Raw genomic sequence first — 18,573 nt, 5'->3', positions numbered from 1 at the left:
GACTGCATTTGCAATGGACATTTTAATTCTGCTCAGTGGCACACACATCGCTCAAGGAATTGTACAGGAAGTCCTTTCATGTGTTATTTAATCTGGTAAAAACAAAAGTAGTGAGACGAAATGTTTCTCACTCCACTTTGTTTCATCCATACCTGAAGAAAATAAAAACTGTTTAAAAACTTTAACAGTTCCAGGGTCTGTTGCTCCCAGATATGATGAGGTGTGAGAGAGTTTCTTCTAGGTAATGTATGGGGTCCTGCAGAAAGATAAGGTGTTTTCTAAATGTTGGGGTCAAGATAAAAACTGAGTGTTGTCAGATGATTAGTGTTGCAGTGAAACCACACAGGAGTCTTATGATTTCTATTTATTCCATTCTAGGTACTCAAAAACAGCAGTGGCGTTCATTGCAACAGTCTTCGAGCTGATTAGTGTGATCATCGTGTTCAGCTGTCCGGGTTATTTGAAGGGGCAGGTTCTGCAGTGGTCCGCTGGTAAGCACAGAGCTGAAACACACCTGAAATACAGAAAAGTCTTTATTTTGCGAGAGTGTAAAGTAAAACAGGAATCCAGCTCACTATGACCAATAATTGTTTTCAAAGAAAGGGAAAGCATTGGTTTTTTTTTACTGTGGAAGTTGTGGGTTATTGTTAGTTAAGTAGTACTCTTACTGAAGACTGAAATGTTCAAATCCTACTAATAGAGGCTTTAAATACTTACCTTTCTATAAAACAAGAGAAGAAAAATCAAAAGACATTTAAAACTTTTTCTTATTGGACAGTTTACTGGTTTTGGGCAGAGCCTGGAGCGCTGGTGTAGTTCTATGATGCCTCTGGGCTGCTTCACACATCTAATCACAATTTACATACTGTATAAATGAACATCTTTCCAATATGAAGAAACTACTGTAAATAAATAAAAACAGTGGATACCTGCTGCAAAAGCCAAAATGATGGCCACCCAGCCGATGATGTAGGACCAGGAAAAACGCCAGTCCAAGAAGCGTTTGCCAAAGAAGGTGACAGTCACTCCGGTGTAAATTGCCAAAGCCAGCAGAGCAAGAAAACCTGACAACAGAGGGTGAGAGGAAACTTTCAAAATCCACTCAGTAAGAAGTCCAGATAAATGCAAGAAGCTCCAACCTACAGTATATAACTGGTCAACATATATTTAAAATGCACCATTTTGCACTTCACAACAATTATCCATCATAGCATGATACAGATTTTTGAACTAACCCCTGGGTATCCACTGACCTGAGACAAATTACTCTAATGCAGGGAAAAAGGTACCATAGCAGCATGTTTTTGTAACTAGAATTGCTCTATAATCTCACACCCACAGACATACAATCAGGTTGAAATTGAATTGAGGTTGAAGATGAATTTAGTACATAACCTTGAGCTGACAGGGCCATCTCTCTAACCACCAGGTCACCCTGTTAGTAAGTGTGTGTGTTACCTGACAGGACCAGGGCGATGCCGCCTGTACGGACTCTCCTGTTCTTGGTGCCATTAGTGAAGGCGCTCAGGCCGAGCACCACGCCGGCGAAGCAGCTCAGCACCGCCAGCAACATAAAGGCTCGTGTGGCATCCCAGAAGGCTGGAGACAGAAAGGTCAGAACCACATACACATCAACAGATACAACAGGATTACTCCTGGATTTACCAGAAATACTTAGATTGTAGGTTGCATGCTGACATTTTTATGTTTATATCACTGCCAAACCAGTGACTGCAGTTTGAGACTATGTTTCAACATTTGCAAGTGTGAAACCACTGGATATTTTTTTGAGAACATGGATCAATGTTTGTGGTGACCAAAACAGTCATTGTCAATGTCACAACATAAAACTTAACCTAAAGAAACATAAAGCTTCAACATAAAGATAATTATAGTTTCAACATATCTGTGGTTTGCAGAATACATAGCCGACTTTTTTTTTTTTCACAATTGGGTTGCCAGATGCCACTCCTGAAGTACTCACCCACAGTTATGGTGTGCGCATGGCATTTGTGGTTGATGCAAAACCTCCAAAGCCCCTGATTGGCGGAGCTGCCCGAGTATCGATACTGCATCCAGAAGTCTGTTGCTGTAGAAACTATGAGGAGCACGAGGGCAGCCACGCCGCAGAGCGTGCCTCCTCCCGCCAAAGTATTCAGCATCTTGGAGAAGCTGGGGGAAGCGCTGTCCTCCTAAACATTCAGCAACTGTTCAAGGAAGAGAGGACAGGGTGGAGAAAGGTGCAGCATTAGACCTCATACTTGCTCATTCATGCCCCGAATGGATGCCGCAGCAGTCTTCAACAGACACTTTAGCCAAAAATAATTTCTTCCATCCTTCCTTCTGAAGGGTGATTACCATGATAGCTTCACTGAAAACTAAATGTCCAAGAGGAAACCAACTCTAACCCTTTGAAACAGTTTAAAAACAATAGAAATAGTCATTTTTCTGCTTTTGAAAACCTATCTGATGATCCTTATTAAGCATTTTGGATAAATAAAAAAAACCCACATGTGCCCACACCGTGGTCACAGCCAGTAAAGCACTTGAGCCAAACCGCTGTCTGACAATAAGCTTGCCTATCAGGCAGTTCAGAGCCATTGTCATCACTAATTCCCCTCTTTGCACCACAAACAAATCTTTCTACGCCGAGCAACTGAACTGTCAGCAGTGTTGCTCTCTGTCACACAGCCAGCAAACCAGTGATTTCATACGCCGATTTCAACTCTTTACCGCAGCTTTTAAAACCCCCAATTTCCCAAATCACATCCAAATTAGACCCTTTGCATCCGACTCCAACATGTGTCCGAAGATACTTATAACTCTGGTCAAAAACCATGAAAAAACATTGAGATCACAGGCCCAGCTGTAAAGATCTTTTCCCTAGACGGAAGTCTCCAAACTTCAGAACAATCTCTTCTTGTCTTTGTAGTACCGCTTGTTCTCCAAAGGCAGGTTCTCAGTTGTTAATTTTCCTTTTACACCCTCAAAGTAAGTAATATCCTCCAGGAAGTGCAGTAAAACAGATTCTGTGTAAGTCCAAGTTTTTTTCTGATACCTCTGGTTTGGCTGGTGTCTCTCCAGGGTTGCTGGCTGTAACAGTGTGCCTATCCTTTTTAAGCCCTGTACCCCTGGCTCTCATTGTCCACCTCACAAAAGAGGGAATGATCGAGTGCAGCATGTGAGTTATGGTAAATCCCCCCTTGCTCGCTTCTCTGCAGTTACCTCCATCCCTCTATAGCCCCTCTGTCTCTGTCACCTCCTGCACTTTGTCTATCTTTGGGTGTCCTGCATGACTTGAAAAAATTCTTCCTCTCATTCTCCATGTTTTCTTCAAAGTACTGTAGCTGATCATACCTGGCACCTACAGGTTAAAGTGCATCATGGGATTCTTTCCTGCCAAAGGCCACGAGCAACAGCCAGCCCCCTACAGTTAAGCCACACATGATGACGTGATGGGAGCATGCAGGACAGGCATTAGCAGCCTTCCTATAAAAATACAACTTAGGTAACTGTGGGTTTGTGCGCCCTGCGCCTGGCTTACCTTTATGCCTTTGATAAAGTTGTGTGCATCTTGCACCTATCTGTGCACATGCAGAAGCAAGTGAGCGTGGCCCCAACATGCTTTTCAAGTAAACATTAATCGTGTTGCTTGAAAAGCATGAAACAAGGATAAGTTCCCCCCAAAATTAAATTCAGTCATTATTCGCTCGTTCTCATGCTGATGGAAAGTCAGGTGGAGTTTCCTAGTCCACAAAACATTTCTGGAGCTTTGCAGCATTCTCCGTAGATGGGGACTCCATACAGCTCGTCTGGCATAATCTGAGTGTCTGGAAGCCTTGAGATCCAAAATTAAGTTGAAAAGACATTATTTACACCCTTTTTAAGACGAAATCTTCGCTATAGCCGTTAAGCTAAACGCATTACTCGACTTTGTATTGGGGTTGTAAATAACGTGGTATTTTAGGGCTGCAGGAGATTTGGATTACGCAAACCAAGCTGTATGGAGCCATTTTGGTTTTTTAGGTTTCTTTTTTTTACGTTTTAAAATAAGTCCCCATCTACTGCAGTTGTTCAGGCGAACGCTGCAATGTTGTGACGCTCCAGAGCTGCTTTATGGACTAAGAAACTTCACCTGACTTTCCATCGGCATGAAGCTGCGTATATAATGACTGACTTCTTATTTTTGGGTGCACTAATCCTTTAATTTGTGCATTCTACTGGGCAAAAAACAACAACACACACACAATGACCCAACGCATTATAGAGCAGCGTGATGGCACTTTATATCTTTATTCCATCGATTAACTTACAGCTCTAGAGTGTAACTTAAAAATAACTTTTCTTTATTCAAAAGCAATAACAACATGTGATATTAGACAGCCACCATTCTTAATTTTAATCAATTTAACAGTTTGAACACCATTGACCCCTTGGCAGTTCCATCATTACACATTTGTGTGCACAAACTTTGTTTAAAACCACACAGGTTTCAAAATGACATCAAATATGCCACACTGTGAGACAGATAATGTAAAACGTGACGCATAATATTAACCGATTACATACATTCTCTCCCACAGCAGTTTCTCTCTAACATCCATCAAATTACCGCATAGGTGATAGATAAAGTGAAGATAAAATCAGATCTGTTTTTATAAAAGTTAAAGATGTAACCAGATTTGTAATTTGTGCAGTCCAACAGTACTCGTGTCTTTAAAGTGCCTCATTACCATTGTCTTGACTTTTGCCTGACATCATTTTCCGTCACTTCTTTGGTCATTTTGTATCAGACTTGGATGATATAATTCTGAGACTGTCTGGCAATATTTTTAATTTTGAAGTCAAGAATCCTTTCAAATGTGCTTAAGCCTGAATCCACAAACACAGGTTCTAAAACCTCAGACCCAACATTTACCTATCCCCATGTTGCAATTTATTTATTAAGTTTGTCAGGAACACAGCAGTTAAATGACCAAATTTGTCTGAGTCACATACACAAAAGACTTAAATTCCAAAACCTGAACATACTGTATTTTCAACATTTGCATAAAGCGCTATTTACTCTCACTTTACCCACAGTAACTGACATAGGGAAAAACACTTGGAGAACTTATACAGGTGTTCACGAATAACAATATGTGATCATTTTCTGCATTACAGTGACTTTAACAAGAATTTTACAGATGATGAGGCATATGAGAAAATACCAAAATAAAGCTGCAAATAAATAAATCTCTCATAAATTCACTCACCCAAAAAATCTCAAATGTTACAAAAAGGCACATTATGATATGCATAACCACATGTGGCTTCTCTCCTCAACATAAAGTCCTATAGAAACTATAGAACAGCAGTGCTTTATGTTGCACCAACATCCCTCCTTACTGTAAGTGACCTTCGTGTTTTGTACCAAGTTCTGACTATAGCTGACTAAAATGTAGTTTGGCATCGTGAGAAAAAACTAAAGTGAAGGTGTGCTTGCAGTGAGTTTACCCATGCCCTTCAGTACAGGCATTATCAGTCGTCTCTATATTCTAACCACATCTTTTTAGGGCTAATCTTTATGCTTACTTACAAAAGCCAAATGCAGAAAGGTATTATGCGAGCACACACACACACACACACACACACACACACACACACACACACACACACACACACACACACACACACCCCTAAATAGATACTGAACCTCACATGAACTCTGAATAGAAACATTAACACTAAAATTCCAAGTTTCGTCGTTTCATGGCATTTTAAAAATGTTCAGATTGGTCGTCTTTAATTTTTTTTACTTTAATCACACTCAAGGTAGAAGCCAAAAACAAACACATCTTATCAGATTCTTGCGTTTGCTTGCACACACACTGACACACTCACAAACATGTAGACTGATCAAATAAACAGGTGAAGTGAATTACACTGAAAATTTGTGATAATGCAATGTTTTGCTAGGAAGCCATGGGTCCTAGATTCATGTGGACACGATCTGACACACACCACCCACCCAAGTACACTCTGCAACAGCAGTTCTGCTCAGTGATCGGCCCTGAGGGACTTGACAAAGAACTCAAGATGTAGACCTAGCCCCTAAAACTCCCCAGATCCCAATCTTATCAAGCATCCATGGGACAGGCTGGAACAAGTTAGATCCATGGAGGCTCCACACGCAATCCACAGGACTCAAAGGATCTGCCACCAACACCCTGGTGGGGCCTCCATGGACTTGATCTGCGAAGGTGTTTGGGTGATTCTGTGTGCATCCACATGACCCAGGACCCAGATTCCCAGCAGAACATTGCATTGCAAAGAGATGATTACTGTTATTCACTTTATCTGTTAGTCCTTTTGTAGAAAGCTGCACGCAAACACAAACACACACACGTACGACCAAGATCTTCTTTAAAGTGACTGGATTTTCCACCTCAAAAACTCATCTGTCACACAATGTTTATACACACACATTACACACACACACAGTTAACTCTAAACTGAGCGGCACATCAACAGCTTAGCTCACTGTATGTATGCTCGCACACATACACACCCCACAGCAGTGACCCCATGCTGGGATGTATGCAGACACTGTGCTCTTGTGCTTCCCAGTGGTTCTCTAGTGAGCAGCTCAGGGGCCGGGGGCCCAGAGAACGACAGTTCGATCTGCAGAGGAAGAGAGGAAGGTCCGGTCATGGGGGTGCCACCTACACTGGATCACCTTGTCCGAGTGCTCCCCTGCTACTGTCTGAGGGAGCGTCTTCGTTAGGTCACCTGGGGTCAGAGAGAGGAATGAACGTCACGAAGGAGTGGAGAAAGAGTGGGATCAAACACCTACATGTCATTTATGACTTTTTCAACAGTAATGACACTTGAAAGCATCATTTCTCATGAATTGGAGAAAAGTCGTTTTGTAACTGTAGACACCACTTTTAATATAAAATGCATTTTGTTTGTACTTTGAAAAATAAACCTCTTGAAACACAAAATAATGGGTATCAAGTACGTTGAACCATTTCAAATTAGAGGGTAAAAAAAAGATGAATAATTTCCATTATATTTTTTAGATTAAAATCTGTGTACAGTGTGTATTTTGCTACACAAACTGTACAGTACTGTAAGTTATTTTGTCATGTTGCTACCTTGAAGGTCACTGATGATGATTTTGTTGTCATACGAGCCGGTGAGGAGATGATGGGCTCCAGGGGAGAAGCGCACAGAGCGAATGTCACTGCCATGGGGGCGATATGTCTGGACTATGCGGCCTCCTCTGATGTCATACAACATGCAGGTACTGTCCTCCTGACCTGTGGCCAGCAGGCGCCCGCTGGGATCCACTGCCACCGAAGCAACTGCACTTCCTGTTTGAGACAGAGTGGTAATAGTGAGACGTTTACTGCGATTGGCTGCAGCCTGTTTGTTTTTTTTTTCTTTACCAAGAGTGTCATGATGTGACTCACCTGAGCCGTGCAGAGTTGTGCCTACCACCCGGACACAGCTGGGAACCCGCAGGTCCCAGAACCGGACTGTCTTGTCCTGAGAGCCGGAGGCGATCATCCATCCTCCCCACGTGTACAGAGTCAGAATGTGACCTGTTCAAGCAAAATGGTGAACTCTACTGCACATGCTACAGTATATTTTTACCTTGTTGTACTGTGATGATGTAGTTACAAGCCCTGTTTATGTGATTATAAATTAGAAATAATAATCCTAAATAGAATATTTGTTTAGATGATCTACCATGTCTACGAACTGATTTCAAAACACTTGGGTTTCTTCTAGACAGTTTCTTTCCCATTAGCTGTTGCTAACGTACCGGTGTGTCCGCTCAGGGCGTGAAGGCCCTGTCCTCTCTGACAGTCTGTTGTGTAGATGTTGCAGTCTCCAGCCCCGGCACTGATCAAGATGGATCCTCCACTCTCAGGGCCTTCCATGAAGGCCAGGTCCCTGATGGTACCATCATGCATGCTGAACTCCAGGTCTGGGCCTGAGTCAGAGGTGCACATTTGGGGCAGAAACACAGAGTTCCATCAACAAGTGATCATTCAAACATAGGACTTGGTCCAGAAAAGTGGCTGGGAAAACAGACATGACTTATCACATACTCAGTAAAACATAAAACAGTACCTGTGGCATTGCAACTGTCTGCGTTGAAAGGCAGGACTTTGACATATTTATCGTTGGAGCCAGTAGCCAACAGTTGTCCACAGTGGCTCCAGGCTACACAGTAGATTGAGCCCTTGTGGTGTTTGTTCCTTCTGAAGCGAACCGCCGGCTGCTTTACTGCACCAGAGCCACTGAGTGAACCAAGACAGACAAACACAGAAATGTGCATTAAAGTGAGAATTATATAATAATTGTGGGAGAAAGTTACAAACTCGACATAAAAATTTTGACCACCACTAATGTATGAACTTCTGTATGAACAACTTTTCTTAGTCAAGACTGCTTGAATGTAGTCTGGTCAAGCTCAGAAAATTCCTACAGCTTTTCTGATTTTTGTCAAAAACATGTTTTTTTTCTTCTTCTCGCCAAATTCTGGTAACAGCTTCAGCAGTAGTCTTCATAACATTTTATGTTGGTGCTTCAAGCATTTTGAAGAACCAAGGCAGGAAATTTGGAAATTTCTCATTTTTGCTTTCCCTGGTCATGATCAGAATTCCCCAGAAGATGCAAAAATCCCATCAGTGCTGTGGACATTTCCTGACACCCCCATACTGCCACTTCTAAGTTAAGTTAGGCACTTTCTTCTGATGTTTTCTGTGCTTGAACAAACCATAGCAACATTTTTCTGTGAAGCCATCATCTATTTCTCTAGTATGCTTTCATAAATAATCTATCATCCTGTAAAAATATCACATTGTTTGGACTTGCGTGTGGTTCCTACCTGGTGGTCAGTGTTTCAGGGTACGCACAGACTCTCAGGGTTTTTGAGTTGGAGCCGACAGCATAGAGCGCTCCAGAGGGATGGAAGGCCACTGCACGCACCGCCTGTGTGTCCTCCAGCTGGTTCACTTTCACAAACTGTGTTTTGGACTTCCCCGGCTGAACAAGATCAGAAAAATAAACTTTTAAACTATGATCCACATACTTTTAAAACACAAATACCTTACAAGCTAACTTTTAGAGCACACACTAAAATAACTGTGAAAAATAATATGAAAATGCTGTACCTCTTGTGAGTTACGTGTTGCAGAGCAGCCAGAATCATCTTGGACTGCGGGACAAGACCCTCTGATCTTGTCAGCACTGATAATAAAAGACACACACACACGCATTATTATTCACACATTTTGACAGTAAAGACGGACAGACGCTTTGGTGAAGACATGAGCACACACTACGCAGGCTCTCACCTCTGACGGGAAGGAACAGGGGACTCGCTGAGGGAAGGCAAGCCGCGGCCCCCGTTCTTTAACGGGGTGCTGCTGACCCCCCCACCCGGCTTGTCCCTTGGCGGCCCGGTGTCAGGGGTGTGGCGAGTGTCAGTAGTTCTGGGGCTAGAAGTGCTGTTGTTCCCCGTCTGTCCGTTCCACTGCTGACCAAAATGTTGCGTCATCACCTCATCTCCTCTGTGGTCAATGCCCACATTCATCTCCTCTAGCTTCTGAATGGATCTACACAAAAACAACAAGATATCTTTGTCTCAACGAGGTAACACTAAGGTCGTGTTTTTCTGATTAAATCACACAAGACTTCCTCACCTGCTTAGGAATGTCTCAGTGAGGTTGTTTTGGGCTCCGTCCTGCGGCTTCACCCCTCCCTCCAGCAGCATCTGCTGGTAAAGCTGCCTCTGCTGCTTCTTCTGCTCCAGATGCTGCTGCACACGCTGACGCTGCCTGTAATATTCCTGGATCTGCTCTGCGGAGTCAAGACGCTGGACGAACATACATGTACACAGCGAGTCAACGTGAGACATTTTTTGCAGACAAAAAACAAACTCTGAAGAGATGAAATCAACAGAATTTGTTTTAACTGAACAAGCCCTGTTACCTGTATGACTGCAAAGGCAGATTGAAACCAGCAACATGATCTTTTTTGGGAATGATTTAAGTTCTTTACTGTAATAACGTTAGAGCCAAAATAGATCTTTTGTTATTTTGGATACAGAGAAGGGGTTTCTGGCACATATTCACTTGATTCCACGGTGCCTGGAGAAGGGAAGAAAGTCCAGCAGCACTTGCAGTACATAGAACAACTTTATTGTTAGACAAACGTGTTTAGTCTTGTTGCCTTGAGATGGGACTAAGGGATGACCCTGATGAAGGTCACAAGCTGAAATACATCTAACATTGTTTTATATACTGCAAGTGTCACTGGAGTTTTGACCTTTTGTCATTGCACCTATATAAATGTAATTTTTATATTTAACCCTTTCTTATTTACCACAGTGAAAATGTTGCTTTTGAAAGGCTGAGCGAGGACATATGGACTGAAGCAGAATATCTTGCTTGATAAAAGCTCAAGCAAGATATTGGCTGATCTAACCCTAACCCAATGATTACATCTGTCTTTTTAAAAATAACTTTTGACTTTTAAACTTTCCAGCACTCTGGAGTTATTGGAACTGTTTGGATCACACGAGTCATTAATAACCCTATGCATCCACCACTGGAATTTAATTCTACAAATAGCTGAATAGCAATAATATAAGTGTAACCTTATGTTTATCTGCAACTGTGCAGAAACACCCTGTTTAGACCGAATTAGTAGAAAAAGAAAGAATGAAACATTCGAATGTGGATTTAGAATTTGAATGTCAACGTTATGAATGAAGCTTCAGACTATTTGGTACAGCCCTGACACACACATGCACGCACACACACACACTCACACACACTGGAATAGGCAAACTCTCTCCCAAGAGCCACTACTGACAACTCTTTAACTCTCAAGGCCACGTCCTCTATCATCCATCCCATAAAAAGTTTCTCAAGGACCTCATCATATCCAGAGGGTCTACAGTACATTCCCCTTCATCTATCCCACCACTTTTCATACACACAACCACGCACACACACACAACACACACACAACAATCCAATCTCGAGCTACTTTGCTCCTCTATATGGGACCTAGGATGCATAAAGATGAGCGATGATGGAAGCAGCAGGCCATCTTGGGTGTGACCGCACATCAAACCAGATTATCTGCCTCCAGTGTCCATGACCTCCACCTTCTTCACTGAGACAGGGGGCAGGAAGGAGCTGTTGCCCCTTGAACAGGTGTGGTAGAGAATTGGGGAAGGATTTATGAGGCAGTGGAGGCAGTTCAGGGGTTCAGGGGGAATCTATTCTAAATCTCTTAAATCTGGAGTAACGACTGTGGAGCCAAGACAGACTGAAAATCTCACTCTGACTTTGACTCAAGTGACCAGACAGACGACCGCAGTCATTTCTTTTTACGAGTCATGAAACCAATTCAGCCTGAGCGACCAAAGGTGAGACTGTCTATGAGGTAGAACAACAGACATACAACAAAACACAGCTTATGGTGCAGTTCTTATTACCTCGTTTGTTTCTGTGCTGCAGGGGGGCCCTCCATCTTTTCCAGGGGTCAGAGGTGTGCGTGTGGTGTTGGGTCCATCCAGCCCTTGTGGGTGTTTTCTAAAGTTAATAAAAACGCACATGTCAGTTCACATCAATTTTTTTTTATTCAGTATGATTTGAGGTGAAGTAGGAAGTAAAAAAATACAATGAAAGCCAAGGCTGTCAAAAAGTATCAATGCTTTGATACGTTTTCAGTACCACATGTTTAATACAATACATAAAATACAATCTGTTAATTATACATTCTATAGTGTCGAAGTACTGAAGCTATAAAACATTAAAAAAACAGATCCCCCATCACATTTTCAACCTCAGGCTGCACTGTAAAACAACATAGATCGTCAACTTCTACATAGATGGTGGGGATCTTACTTTGTGTCCAGCAGGTGGAGCCAGAGAGACAAACTGCTCAGTTTACAGCAGCGCTTTTCATTTGATGCCTCAGGAACAGAGCCCTGTCTCCTAGCATCTCTTGGCGGTGTACCATAATATTTACAGTAACCTAGTAAAGCACACCTGTCAGCTCACCTCTAATGAACTGATGGACATTAAAACACAGTTTTCCTTTACTTCCTATATGTTTTCATCATATATATACTGCTACACTGTACCTGTGCTATATTAGCATTTTTTTACTGAAGCTTGTTCGTCCTTGTCTGTGAAGAAGGAGCACATGTGAATCGAGGAAATAGAGCAAAGAGTCTTTTTAGGTTTCTATAAGCAGTTATAAGGGGGGAGTTGAGGGGGGAGGGGGCAGTTTTTGCTGGCAATTTTTGCTCACTTTGTTCAATCAACCATGGAGACACTGAGGCTGCAGCAGTAATGGCCAAATGAGCCCTAATAAAACGACATTTAAGCTGTAAAAAAACCCACCAAAAAAGTGCTTTTCAGTCCACTTCAGCCTTAATCACCTGAGTGTTCATAAGGAAACATTTACTTTACAGCCTGAATTTATTATATGGCTCAGAACTATGATTTTCAATAATGAGTCCTTGGTTGATGGCTTTAGATTATAGTGTGTCCATCAACAGTCAGCTGCAGTTTAACATGCTTTGTGCAGCACTGTGGGAGATGACAGATCAGGCAGTTTGTCTCTGTTAAAGCAGGGCTAATGGGATTAATGGAGCCACAGATTGTGTCACACTACAAGATCTGCCACTGGGTTTAATACCTAAGGTTGCACATGTACACGTTAAGGCAGACGGCTTGGTGAGAAAGCTCCAGGAAAAAAAAAATGTGATCTCTTGTTAGGGCCAAACTAATACAGATATATATTAGTTTAATATTTGTAACATATATTACAACATTTTTATGTAACTAAGGCAGCATTTAGCTGACTACAAGTGTAGCTCTATTTCTCTGTCAGGATTTCTTTTGATTTTAAAGCAAGCTATATTATAAACAGTATACATCAGAGATACTAAACAAACTGAGTAATGAAAATCCTGGTTCAATTATTTAAAACTGAGGTACCATTTACTGAGGTTATTGTCAGAGAGTAGCAAAAATTTACCTTTCAGGTGAATCGTCCTGCTGATGCACATTATTCTCCACCAGGCTCCGACTGAGGGCCGTCTTCATGTTTGCCTCCATGCCTCTCTTATCCTGGTTTGCCAGACCGTGGGACAGGCCGTCCAAAGCTGGGTTGAGGGATCTGGACATGTAGGTGTCCGCTGAATGAGGCCTCTGGCGGAAGGGTGAGGCAGGGCAGGGGGACAGGCGGTTGATCAACGGGGTCAGCAGGTCGGCGTGGCCGGCCTTGCTGGGCTTCACCAGACGGTCCACGTGGATATTGAGGGTCTTTTGCTGGAAGGCGCAGGAGAAGGCACCTGGAGAGAGGTTCTGCAGCCAGGAGAGCAGCGACAAGTCCAGTTCATCACAGCCATTCCCGCAAAGCAAATCCACGCCAAGTAACACCTCACCCTCTGTGATCTCCTCACCAGTTGCTTTACTCTAGAAAACAGAAAAAGAGGGGTTTTAACCATTGACCATGACTGAAACTGTTGACATAAAGTAGCTACAAAACATTGGCTACAAGGGTTTTGTACCAGCAAACAAGAGGTTATCTTTCATTTAAATGATTTGTATTGGATCTGTGAGTATCTCTACAGGTCCGGGTTACCTGACAGAACTCGACACAGCACTCGTAAAGGATCCCTTTGATGAGCAGCTGGAAGAGGCGGTTCCCGCTCGCCCTGAAGCCTGCCTCGCTCAGCTTCCTGTCCGCGGGGATGAACTCAGCCACCATAGCACAGGCTTCCTCGAAGCAGTGGACGCGTGCCGTGCTCGGGTTCCAGTCTTTGAACTCTGCGTGGTGGGTGAGGCGAGGCAGGGTGAGGAGCAGACACAGCTTACTGTAGTCGTCCTTGGTCGGGCAGTACTCCTCCAGACTGTGGAGACACTTGACTGCCTCCTGCATGGTGAGCTCCAGCTGAAGTTGACAGAACATTCAGGGAGGAGTATGTGGTTATTAAAGGTCCCATATTATGCGCATTTTCAGGTTCATACTTCATTCTGAGTGCCTTCTAAAATGTAAAAATAGGAAAACCTCTTCATCAACAATTCATTCAGGACTATTTTAGAATAGCCAATAAACTTTTTATGTTTTAAATACTATTTGGTTAGTGTCTGGGTCTCTCTTTACCTTATGTGGTGTCGCATTTCACATGTTATTATTATGCTCTGTATGATTGCAATTTAAACAGTATTTGTGAACAAAGCAAAACAAAACAAAGGAAACTAAGCTCTAAGCTGTATTCACGTACATTTTGTGGGTCTTCAGCAGCAGACATGGCGTTATTCACACAGAGCGCTTCCAGAAACTTCTGCTTCAGAACGATGTAGCGGAACCTGGAAACACAAAACTCAATTGTTGAAGTTGTGTTGAAATATTTTATTAAATGAAACTAATTTAATTAGGTAGAACAACTGAGTGAAACATGTTATTAATTTGTGATGAGTGTCTGCTGGTCGGTAAGAAGCAGAGGCTGTCAGTAACATGACAGGATCATGCCACTACAGTACTGGGACTTGACCTAATTCAGCTTCTAAGGCTACTAGCATTACTGGCAAGTCCCACTCAGGGAAACATCATAAATATTGTACTTGATATTATACGTGAAACCCAGTGGCAGTAAATGCTTTATATAGAACCTTTAAACACGTCTGTTGCATTTAGATTGAAAGACATCAAGTTAAAATAGTTGCCTGTATTATTTCTCTCACCTTTTCTTGTCAAACTTCTCCATTCCTTCTAGAGGCTGAATGAACTGCATCACCTCCTCCCACTGGCCGTCCAGAATGAGCTGCCTGTTGAAAGCAGCAAATGAACAATTTAGGAAGGCCTCTGAAAACCCTGTTCATATCACAGTGGTGCAGTGAACCCCAGTGATCTGACACAAACATGTCTCAGACTTCTACAAATGTCTCTAAAACTGACTTTCAGGCCACTGTGGTCTTCTCCTACCTGAGAAAGAGCATGTCATCGGAGTAGAGTCCATTGATGACGCCGCTCTCCTTCTCTAAAGCCAACATGCTGATGTGCAGCTTCCTGGAGTTCAGGAAGTCCAGCATCAGCTTGATCACCTCTGCCTCCTTGAGGCTTATTGTCTCCTCTGCTGTCATGATTACAGGTCTGCGGTGGCAGCTTACTGCTGGCTGGAGTACAGACAGGAGTGAAGAGGAGACGGACATGAAGAAAAAAGCAAAAGCTTCTGGTTCATCACCTGAATTCAAAGAGTTTCATTCTAAACATACTAGAACCTGAGCGATACATCAGTCAGCCAATATTATCGCCCGATTGGCCTATCACACATATCGTATTGGTGTATATGTTGTCTGATAAGCGCCAATATGAAAACTTTTTTCTGTACATAACATAATGTACTAATGTAATTCATATTTATTAAATTCTCAGTGAAGTTTACTGTTTCAGTGAACTGATGTCATTTTAGACAACAAAGTTTATTGTTAAGCTGTAAAATCTCCTGTCTCCCTTACCAATGTTTCTCTGTCAGTGTGTTTGAAAACCACCTTTCAGGGATCACTGAAAAAAGGTATGCATGTAAGAAAAGTACATCGACTGATATGTTCAGAATTAATTGCTAATATCAGTATTGGCAGTGGCCCCCAAAAATCCAGTATTGGTGCAGCTCTAAAAAATACCATACACAGCTTTAGGTAAATGCTACCTACTTCCATTACACTTCTTGATGTTACGGCCAAAAACAAAAGGTCAAACTGATTTGCTGACATAGCAAAGATTGTGTCAGTGTTAAGTGTCATTGTCATTTATTTGCTAAAAGACAATCATTTTCAAATGTCAGAAATTTGGCTTGGCTTAAACTCTATGTTTTAAGTTTTTTGAGATGTTTAGCAGACAAATTGTGTAAAAGGTGAAAATCATTAGCTTCTTTAAGGGATGCAGGATATTGGATTACGTTGATATCTGATATGCTGATATTTATCAACTGGTTGCTGATGCTGATACCAACATATACACATATTTTCCCCCCCACCTATTTGCAGAGAACATCAAGTCGCTCCTGTGGTGGAGAAAAAAGTTTTTCCTGTAGTGGAATTAACATGTTTATCAACGCTTTCAGTGTCGGAATCCTTTCGAATAAAACAACTTCATAGCCAACGGTTCATGTTGCGTGCTCACAGTTAAAGCCTCACTTTATCGGCCTTTAATCGGCTGTAATTGTCGAAGCGCTGGTGTTATCGTGCATCCCTTCTTATTATTTGATTTTAGCAAACATAAGCGAGTCATTTGTTGCTGTGATGTTTTGATACAGTACAGCACTTAATATACAGCGTTATCTGTCACTGTGTGGATAGAGATGTGTGTGTAATGAGAGGAGAGGACACACAGATCAATGTTAACGATGTAAACACAGACAAATAGTCACAAATGCAGGCTTGCACTCCACACTGAGGCCCACTGGTTAAAGGACCAGTTACAACATTTTCCTGCAGAGTTTTCTAGTGTGTTGCTGCTCAGTAACAACACTGACCTGATTTTTTTTTTTTTTTTTTTTTTAAATGCCATTTAGTATCAACAAGAGCTCCTGGTGTGCTCTCTTCCCCTTACTTCAGCACTTCACATTCAAACTTAGTTGAAAAATATGGTTTAAGGAGCTTAAACGGTGAACAATCTCATGAGGGCATGCAGTGTCCTGTCTAATCTAGGCTGCAGTAAACATTTTAGATAACCTTACTGCACAATAACATCTAATTAGGGCATCTTTATCTTAGGGTGCAGCTCTTTCTGGTTGGCCTGTAAATGGTTAATCACAGCAACATCACATAGGCTGCTACACCAAGACATGAAGGGGTCTTTCATTTTGCATGATCCTGCTGTGTACGTTGAGTGCTGGGAGCAGCGATGCCTCCGGGGGTCTGTGCTGGAGGCAGAGCAGCCGGTGACACCGCCCTGCTCCTGCCCGCACAGCACACGTAACGCACAGGGACACCATCCAGCCCTGGTCCTGGATGTGACAGCAGCAGGTCTGCGGCCCAAACCTGTCAGCCTCAGCACTTTTATCCGCGCGCACACACACACACAGACACAGACACACCTTGTTCACTTGAGTATAGCAGCACGCACAGACCGGACTGGCGTGCAGGAGAATCGGACGCTAACAATGTCATTCATCCCCCCCCCTCCGCCGTGCAGCAGGGTAGCGTTAAAGACAACACCGGCGGCGCAGGCTAACACGCCACCGTCAATCCGAGCCAGCTGCTCACCTGTCAGTCTGAGCCAGCGACCCGCCGCATCAAATCCGTCCGCAGTCAGCGATATGTACGAGGAGGAGGAGGATGATGAGGGCAGGGACGGGTGTTTTGGGTGTTGAAGTCCCAGACGGCGTCTCCAAACAGCTCTGCCTTCTGTCTCGTACACAGCTCGCGGTTGCCATGCGGACGGACGCAGCCGCAAACCACCAATCAACTGTAGCGATGACGCCCCGCGCTCACACCTGACGTCAAGTTACATCACGGCCCAAAACTACTTTCAACTGTGGAGGGAAATAAAAGCAGTGCAACATTTGCGGATAAAAATAAATACAGCTCATGTATTCTGTTTTTTTTGTTTGTTTGTTTCTGGTGATTTGGTGAATGATTTCAGCTGTGCTAGTGCAGACAGTGTTTACGTTAGCACCTAGCTAGGCCAGTGATCCCAAGCCACAGTGTATACAGGTCAGGTACCTCTGGGTATTTGAGTCCCTTTTATGGCACTTTCTGTTATATTTTGTGCTCCACTACATTGAACAATAGAGGCTCATAGAAGAATTTGTTAAAATGTGCTGTAATCTTGAAAATGAAATTGTAATTCACATTAGCAAAAACTAATGATATTTTTTATGATTTTTGCCCACCTAAGCCAGCTATGCGTCTTTAGTTATGTCTATACAAACTCAGATTTTTGTACACAAAACACATGTATTTAAATTTGAGTAGCACGTGTTTCTAAGTGGTGTTATTGTTGCCGCCACTGTTACGAAGACAACTTGATCATTTCTGTTTTCCTCAGAGAAGCAAATAACAACACAGGACATAACTTGAGTTTATTGAATCCCTTAGTCTTTAACAGAAATGTGTTACCACCTTGCTTTTTCTGGGTGACCGCATGCCTGGTCGCAGACAAAATTGTCTAGTGACAGTGAGGTTTACAGAGAACCAGTGTAAATGCTGATGGTTTCATTATTCTTGATCCATTACAGTGTGCAATCAGCATTTACTTCATGATGATATGTTGAAGCAGAAAACCTTTTCTACTGCCAGTTAAAGCTAAAGGCCAACAATTAAAGCTGAGACAATTGGCATAAATATTTATTTGTAATCATTTTGAGGACTGTTGGCTGGACAGAAGTCAGCATTTTGAAGGTGTCACTTTGGGCTCTGTGTAATTCGGAAGTTATTACCTTTGCTAAGGAGGTCATATTTTTACGAGTGTCCATTTGTTTGTTTGTTGGTTCGTTTGTCAGCAGGATTACAAAAGTAGGCTTCTGCAGGGATTTCCACTGAA

General features: G+C 42.6%; 2 protein-coding genes and 1 long non-coding RNA gene across 3 annotated transcripts; 1 reads left to right on the top strand and 2 right to left on the bottom strand.

The window, feature by feature from the left end:
* Positions 1-349: 349 nt before the first annotated feature.
* Positions 350-2,202, bottom strand: lim2.2 (lens intrinsic membrane protein 2.2). The gene is made up of 4 exons (XM_084354369.1): positions 1,985-2,202; positions 1,459-1,599; positions 930-1,064; positions 350-514 (listed from the first exon to the last, which is right to left on the bottom strand). Exons 1-4 carry the CDS (start codon positions 2,160-2,162, stop codon positions 444-446), a joined length of 525 nt encoding a protein of 174 aa, XP_084210495.1. The 5' UTR covers positions 2,163-2,202; the 3' UTR covers positions 350-443.
* LOC311258234 lies at positions 415-6,694 on the top strand. Its single transcript, XR_014622713.1, has 3 exons — positions 415-491; positions 1,466-1,613; positions 6,610-6,694. It is a non-coding gene; the product is annotated as an uncharacterized lncRNA (long non-coding RNA).
* On the bottom strand, positions 6,437-17,476 carry LOC311258232 (WD repeat-containing protein 47-like). The gene is made up of 16 exons (XM_084354368.1): positions 17,295-17,476; positions 15,013-15,203; positions 14,772-14,855; positions 14,312-14,396; positions 13,669-13,977; positions 13,060-13,499; positions 11,507-11,603; positions 9,702-9,874; positions 9,354-9,614; positions 9,171-9,246; positions 8,885-9,042; positions 8,125-8,294; positions 7,814-7,984; positions 7,458-7,589; positions 7,140-7,358; positions 6,437-6,771 (listed from the first exon to the last, which is right to left on the bottom strand). The coding sequence occupies exons 2-16, from the start codon at positions 15,168-15,170 to the stop codon at positions 6,629-6,631; spliced, it is 2,676 nt and encodes an 891-aa protein (XP_084210494.1). The 5' UTR covers positions 15,171-15,203; positions 17,295-17,476; the 3' UTR covers positions 6,437-6,628.
* Positions 17,477-18,573: the final 1,097 nt, after the last annotated feature.

This window comes from Pagrus pagrus, assembly GCF_965226575.1.
Source record: "Pagrus pagrus genome assembly, chromosome: 6".
NCBI classification, from domain to species: Eukaryota; Metazoa; Chordata; class Actinopteri; order Spariformes; family Sparidae; genus Pagrus; species Pagrus pagrus.
The sequence above is the reverse complement of the archived record's forward strand: the minus strand, read 5'-3'. Positions and strand labels throughout refer to the sequence as shown.